The 8,141-nt window shown below is 30.3% G+C and overlaps 2 protein-coding genes across 2 annotated transcripts in view; one reads left to right on the forward strand and one right to left on the reverse strand.

Annotated features, from left to right (window-relative positions):
- Window positions 1-1,220: 1,220 nt before the first annotated feature.
- LOC108686746 lies at window positions 1,221-3,384 on the reverse strand. The gene is made up of 3 exons (XM_018192197.1): window positions 3,280-3,384; window positions 2,615-2,827; window positions 1,221-1,949 (listed from the first exon to the last, which is right to left on the reverse strand). The coding sequence occupies exons 1-3, from the start codon at window positions 3,322-3,324 to the stop codon at window positions 1,584-1,586; spliced, it is 624 nt and encodes a 207-aa protein (XP_018047686.1). The 5' UTR covers window positions 3,325-3,384; the 3' UTR covers window positions 1,221-1,583.
- A 2,620-nt stretch (window positions 3,385-6,004) lies between these two features.
- The window catches only part of LOC108686733, a 2,673-nt gene continuing 536 nt past the window's right edge, over window positions 6,005-8,141 (forward strand). Inside the window, exons 1-3 of the mRNA XM_018192179.1 lie at window positions 6,005-6,165; window positions 6,598-6,678; window positions 7,278-8,005. Of these exons, the coding sequence (XP_018047668.1) occupies window positions 6,121-6,165; window positions 6,598-6,678; window positions 7,278-8,005 (854 nt within the window). The 5' untranslated portion in view covers window positions 6,005-6,120. The remainder of the gene's footprint in view (window positions 6,166-6,597; window positions 6,679-7,277; window positions 8,006-8,141) is intronic.

The raw sequence follows: 8,141 nt of genomic DNA on the forward strand, positions 1-8,141 counted from the left end.
ATAATAAAATCTCTTGATGAATAATTCCAAACGTCTCGTATAATACAACTTCCCTAATACAATTCAAGTAGTCGCAATGACTAAATCGAAGCTCGCTTGAATGCTGAAACGTTCGGTATTTGTTATATATTATATATGTACTATGTATATGTAATACTGAGAAATATATGTTGATATAACGCTCCAATTACTGCAAATTGGCTCTTAATTGCCCGTGTTTTCATTTATTGTTTAATTTTTGACAAAATTAATAAATTTAGAACAATAGTAGATAATAAAAAAACGATAGCACATAATAAAAAGTCTATAATACAGATACAAACACGTACATGTACACACAATGCGTAAAAATAATAGTTTTAAAATTCCGTTTAAATTAAAAAGAATTAGTTATAAAGTCATATTACGGTTATCCTTGAAAATCGGTTTAGTTTTGCAGCGAAGAAAATTGATCTTGTATCGATCATATTACCAATTATCAAATATCTCAAACATACACGTAACTCGCGTCGTTTTCTCAGCGATACCAACCGCACAAATCAGTCATACGATTTTAATAAACTTCGCCTCCGGAGATGTCGGCACGCAATCTCGTGTAACAGGCGATATTTCAGCGTGATCGGATTACAGGTAGCGAAATCGCATGGGGAGTAATAAACCGTAGATGGTAAGAGACTTTTCGTCTTCGAGTACACTGATCATCGAAGATCATCGACTATCAGTTGGACTCGAGAGAGATCGAATCTCAATTTAGTAGAAATGAAATTCCTCGTGGCTTATCTCCACTTCATGCGGCGTCCAACTTCGTAAAATACCGCGTAGCCGCTTGCTGTGAATTCGCGAAATAACGGATATCTTATGCATTTCCAATAACGTAATCGCCATTAATGTGCATTACTATGCATTTTCCGCACAACTAATAATTTTTATTTCCCTTTTTTCTTTTGCTGTCTCGTCTCCGGTAACTCGAGACTCACATCTTATTAAAAATCCGAAGCGCGAATCGTCGACTTGCTATTGAATTGCATAAAAAATGCACTAATATCAACATTATCTCTATAATATTTCAGGTAACACCTATTCGTTCTATATGTTTTTTAAACGTATCTAATGTTCCACAAACGTTTAAGAAACGTATATAAAAACTAACATGTGTTATTAGGGATACGAAGAAATAGAAATTGTGATTTTAATTTAATGATACATTTGTCATAATTTGTTAAATCTGTTTTATTTCATTATAAGTACATAAAAAAATAAGAATATAAATGTGTAAAAAATGTGATATCGTATTTATGTTAATAATAATTTACTTAATATTATCTATTTGAATTTCTCAAGTTTAATTTGTCAGCATTTCATTAATGATCTCCTATGAAATTTGTATGAAAGTTAGAAATATTGCTTTTTGCTCTTTTATCATTACTTTTTATTCTTTAATATTTCAATTAAAAGAGAAGATTGTGAATCTCCGACATTCAGTAAGTGATTTACTTGACAAATCTGAAATTTTCAGAACTATGTTGCACAGTTTTTGTTTTTTAATTATTTACACTGCACGTCTAAATAAACGATAGGCCGTCCTATTTCCTTCTGTAAGCAGTTGGATAATCCGTGAGAAGACTGCCGGTGGAAAGTATGGCCCCCGGTCCGCCGAGAATGCCGCCTTTGTTGGCGAACCAGCCGTTACCGCCTAGAAAACCGGCCGGTTCCAGCCGGTTCGTATAGAAACCAGAATCATTAGGACCCAAGAAATGCAATAGGCCGGATCCACTTAGTTGTTTCGCCGTCACGTTTTGTAACACGTTGATTCCTAGAATGTTTAGCACATCTTTCAGTAACGGTAGACGATCGTTCAGGAACGATTGTGGCGAGAATTGGATTTTCTGCACTAGCGGTGTCAGGAACCAAGAGAACGGACCTGGTTTTATCGTTGAATTTTCCTGAAACTTTGCCAAAAAGATTGATTTCACGTCAGTCTTTTGAATGCATTTTTATGACGTTTCATGATATAAAGAGAAATTATGGAAATAGAGAGAAGTAATCTTTTTTATTTAAAAATTAAAAAACAAATAACATGAATATTCTCAATAATACAAAAATTTATGCAAAAAATATCTATATATCTGATAGGTGAATTTTTCAGAAAAATTGGAGAGAGATTGATCGATTGTTGTCAATTTAATTTATAACTTATTTATTTCAACTAAAATATGCTAATATACTATAATTCAGATAGACTACAGAGTTATAATCAAGTCATAACATATATAAAACGTTATAATGTGACGTCATTTGTCACTTAAAAATGAATTTATGAAAAATAAGATCTAACGATGTTCTTATTGTATTATTGTGACTTCTGTGTTATACTTTGAAATTATATTATCTCAGTTATTAAATACGTTAATCGATGACAAATCAATTTTAATTAATTATTTAATTAATTATTTAATAAATAAAAATGACAATGAGTAATTTCTGCAAAGAGAATTAGTGAGTTATCCAATTATTGAAATAAACTGATAGCCTAACAATGCATATTAAAATTATAATTAATTAGCGGAATGGAATGATGAAACGTTATCTCATCAATTTATGAAGATATACTTACTGATTGTATGGTCGTATCGATTACGGTACCAACTGCCGAGTTTGTAGCATCAGTTTGCGTGGTACCTTGTATTGATGCTTCGTTGGTCGGCAAAGCAGAATTCGATCCAAATGAATTTTTTTGCAAATTTGTCGATCTTGTGTTATCATAGTCGATTTCATTGATAGATTCGTCGATTGATGGGTTTAATGGTTTCGCCTGCGTTGTTGCAGCCTATAGAAATTTTTATTTATTTCTATTATTACGAAAGTATATTTCTGAAGAGTAAGCTAATTTATACTTTAATGTAATGCCTGCATATGTTCGACATTAAATTGTTAATGTGAAATAAGATTCTTAAGCAAGCTTAAAAGGCAGCTTTTTAAATATGACAAAATTATAGAGAATATAAAGATAAATTCAAGAATTATTTTAGAGAGAATAAACATATAAAGAAAATATTTTTCAATTTTTTAATTCAAGTATTTTAAATTTTTATATTTTGTTTAAATTGGAGTTAATTGTAATAATAAATTTGAAGAGACAAATTTATTTTACATTACGTTACACATTTAAAACTTTATTTTTATAAATAATTTATTAATTTTGACAAAAAGGATTATATGAAAGTTTGATATACTACCAAGTTTAGAGGCGAATTTCTGGTTTATGGATTAACAACTTACTACCGCAAATAACAACCACATAAATCTTGTCGCTCTTGCCATCATTAGGTAGAAATATTGTAGTAAGGAAGCTGTGACAGCGTTCTACGTAACTTATTCCCGCGATAGAATATACCGATTAGAACTCACAAGAAACACATCGTATATATACTTAACGCTGTTTATATATGCCGTCTCATGCGTAATAAACAGAATGTAATCGCATAAGGGCGCCCACATATGTACGTTATAGCGGCAGACATCAGTTGTAATGATAAAACGTAATTCGTTGACAAACGTTTCTCGTTGAGAAACAAATTGCGAAGAGAAATGTTCCTGTTCTGCGTGGCACGCAGTTTAAATGAAAAGAAATATTTGGAATGTGCGATTACTCTCTTTGAGACCATTAAACGAAACTAAAATATCCTGTATATAATTGTAGTATGATATTTGAAATTATCAATATTTTTCTTAACGTCAGCTTGATAATTGAAAATTTTCTCTCTCTTGATAATATAATAGAAGAAAAATATTATCCATGTTTTGCGTTCTGAAAAATCAAATGATTTTCTTACGTTTTTTTTCAAATAGAATATATAAATATTAACATTGTTTTTGTTAACTTTACGAAGTTACTTTATGAAGTTTGTATTAACCTTGTACTAAAATAACATGCTGAACTAATTGAAGATGCAACAGCAGCGGAGCAAATGATGACTTGGATAACAGTTTGTATCTTATCTTATAACATGTATTTTAATGATAGGCATAAGAAATTTACGATAACGAATGGTGAAAACTGAAAAAAAAATGTTGCAATTCGTTTATAAATTGCATAAGTAGAATAAAAATTATTTTTGTTTATAACAATTTAATAATCACATAATCGTTAACGAATACATGTTATTATATTAAACATATTTGTCAATTCTAATTGTTATCTTGCTTTAATGATATATTTTGTTATAATACAACGTTTCAACGCAAAGAAATATTTTATTTTAGTTATCTGTTTTATCACGTTAGGATAAATTTTTGCTTTTAATGCAATATATTTTTAATTTGTGTGTGTAAATACGAAATATGATAATTCATTTTTTTACAAAATCTTTATTTTGCGAATAAGAGCGAATTTCGTGATAATGAGTGGGGTCTTCTAGAAGACAACGACATTTTCGAAGTTGCGAACAGAAGATACGTGAGTCATTTGAAAAACCGGTCGGGTCATTTTTTTCAATTGTTCTGGGACAAAGTGCCGTGACCGACTCTCCTTGAAAGAGTTGTTTTCGACTGAGAAATTTTACTCTTATTGGGCTGTTCTTGCGAAATCGTCGTGAAGGTCGGAACTTCATCAATACATGGTTAATTTAAAGAAGAAGCTATGTATTGTGCATATATCCAAAATGTAGAAACGATTGAAATTATCAAAGAACAAGTCAGGATCCTTGTAAAAGAAAAAGATTTCAAATTACAAAAAGAAGATAAAGAAGGCACGAAAAGTAAGCTATTGTACATTTTCTGATTATAATTTGATATAATAGTTTTATCTGAAAATATTGTGATTACTATGTTCGAATCAGTTTTTACCGATTATTCACTTAGCAAAAAAATTGACTTTGTACCATAAAGGAAAAAGTTAGAATGACAGAATGTAACAAAAAAAGCTCGATGCTATCGTTGGAAAGAATGAAGTAATTGAGTTATTAAACCTCGAAGTTGATTAAAACGGAAAATAGCAGAAGCGAATATAGGTATTGGAATAACTGGGTTATAGATCAGCGATAGCAATATATATGAAGAGTGCGAATACATGTTTTCATTACATAAAAGCATTTGCTAAAAATTGTGTTTCTATTATCTTTAGCTCTTTTGCATTTGTTTTGCTATTTTGCTAAATCGATTTTACATAAATTGTAATTTTTTAAAAAGTTTTATTAACAAGTTCATTTGCAATTTTTAAATTATTTCAAACAATTAAATAATTAGATATTAATTATTATTAATAAATATTGAATTTATTATCTTTAAAACTGCATAAAGAATTCAAAACAGTCATTATTTATTTTTATTTTTCTATCTTGTGAAATTTTCTAAATTTTTAATTAATTGTGATTTAAAAATTGAGTATTTTTACAATTTTGGTCAGAGGATAATATTTCATTATGAATTATTCTAACAATTTGTATACGAAAATTTACATATAGTTTCTTATAATTCAATTAGAGAGAGATCGAGGACGAGTGCATAGCGGAAAGTCGACTTCTCGTCTCGAAACGTGGTCGGCATACGGATGATGGCTTAGTTTAGGCATCATTCTGTGATTTATCCATCGGCACGAATAAGCACCGGCTCGCGGCCGCATGTGTGCCTTGTCACGCAATTAACAATCCTGTACAGGGACCCGCTCGTTTACATATGCGATCACATAAGAGAGTGGAAGTGTGCGACGCCGAGGACGACATGGGACCGTTATGAGTCTTTTCGAGACCAGTCTTGTCCCAACAGTCGCCTGCGAACCTTGATATAGTTCGTGAAAATCATCAATTTCTCGACTATCATTTGAAATATATTTTTTTACAGAATGATATAAAAATACTTTAGATCAAAAATGTTTGCATCTTTTTTTTGAGTCATCTCAGAATTGTCCGTAATTATTAATTTCTTTACTTAAAATTTTGTCAAGGTCAATGTGATATCTTACATTTCAACAGTTTTGAATCTTTTTCGAGTGATTCTTGTTATTAAATTGTGATAAGCTTATGCTAGAAAGTATAGCAGATTTGTGAACTGTGGCTTACAAAGCATATAAAAAGGTGGAATTTATTTTGCAAAAGAATTATTTGGTAAAAGAAATATTTTGTCATGAAGATTTTATGCAGTTTAATGATGATAATGATTCTCCGGCAGGTAAGTGATATTTATTATCGCTATATGTCTTTAATATTTAATATTGCATTAATGAGATAATGTTGCGCTATTTAGTATCATTAACGCATATCAAATTATAGAAAAATTGCTATTTCTATATCTTAAAAAATCGAAAACATGAAAATTATTTTAATTGAAAATTATTGTATAATTTAAATAAAATGCTATATAAAGAATGTACATTCATATTCCTGATTAAAATTGAAATTTTAATTTTGCGCAAACGATTGTGCTTTAAATATTAACATTTAATGTCATAGTAACAATGTTCTCGCCTAATTTATGTTTAATGTGAAATATTTCCATATAAATACGCGTTTATATCATAATCGTGGCTAATAGCTCGGAAAACTACGTGTATTCATTACATGCTTTAGCGGAAATATTAATTAAAATTCTTCATTACTTCAGACTATCGCCGGAATCGTTAGGAAGCCGCCAGCTTTTTCAACATCAGTGTATTCAAATTCGTATCTCCCCGCTGCTATGCAGGTGAGTCATTTTATTTTATTACTAAATTTGATAAGAGATTTTGAACATTAAATTCTCTTGCATATAATTGCTTCTTATCTCGCCTGCAATAATCCGGAAATATTTTATGTTTCTTCGTTAATATCATGTTAATATCAATCATTCAATTTGTTTCATTTAATAATCCTTAATAATGACATTAATTTCATAATTTTTATCTGTGCGATTTAAAAATTCGAACTCTGGTAATAAATTTTTATAAATTTTTATTTCTAATATAGCATAATAAAATAAAATATTTATTAAAATAAAAATATACTGAAAGAAAAAAAGTGTTAAATTTTAATAATGAATAATACTGATATAACATTTATATCTGTGCTATAATAAGAAATATTAAATCAAATTAATGGTTTTCATACCAAATAAATATTTATTAAAATTTAGTACACACACATTTTTTTCTCAGTGCATTGTACACTACCTATAATACAGATTTGTCCTACATACTTACGTATACATACTTACTCACTATTTATAAACATTATATACATTAAGTTTAAAAAAAAAATGTAATATCCGTAAAGCTTGTTCATTTATATGATTTATTTTTGAATCAGGTAATTTTTCACGCAGTTGAGCAATTGAAGCTGCTCCAAGCGGAAGAAATATTGCAGTTACAGTTAGTGACTTCCTCGTCGATATCGACGACCCAATCGATGAAGAAACAGCAATCGCAATCGACGATACCCGAGGGAATTTCTATAATTTCAACAGCTACGACCGCAAAAGTGCATGAAAAGAGGACAGAATCCATAATATCTACTCCCATAATATCTACTTCGACTTTGGCGAATGAGATATCGAGCCAAAGTACATCTAAGACTTATGATAATTCGACAGAAGTCGCTCAACGTTTAGCAACTTCAACTGTGAGCGTTGTATCTGATCACAAAGAGACACCAGAAGTGAATCAAGAGACTATTGAAACGAATTACGAATTACCAGCAACGCCAGAAACGAATCATGAATCACCGGAGCCCGTACAGGAGATTCCGGAATCGAATCAGGGAGTCGTTCAGAACGAAGAATCTTCAAATACTGAACGTTCTTTTGGCAAAGTATTAACCCAGATCCAAACGCAGCAACAAGCTTCTATTACGCAAGTGTCGGATTTTCAGAAAACGAAGAAACCTACTGTAGACAGCGTCGTGGACGAAATTCACAGAATAGTGAAGACAACTACATCCCTATTCAGCGACGAATCGGATGACAGCGATGAATCAAAAAGTATAGAAACTTCGATCGAAAAGTCAGAACAAATTGAAGAAGAAGAAGAGGAAACAAGGTGATAACATTTTCATTACAAAATTATAATATTATGACATACTAAAAATAATCGTGTTGGCTAAAATGGAGAAAATTCGACGATAGAATTTCGCAGGAGCTATATTATATATATATTTGATATTACATATATATAT

This window comes from Atta colombica, unplaced genomic scaffold (assembly GCF_001594045.1).
Source record: "Atta colombica isolate Treedump-2 unplaced genomic scaffold, Acol1.0 scaffold189, whole genome shotgun sequence".
In the NCBI taxonomy this organism is placed as follows: domain Eukaryota; kingdom Metazoa; phylum Arthropoda; class Insecta; order Hymenoptera; family Formicidae; genus Atta; species Atta colombica.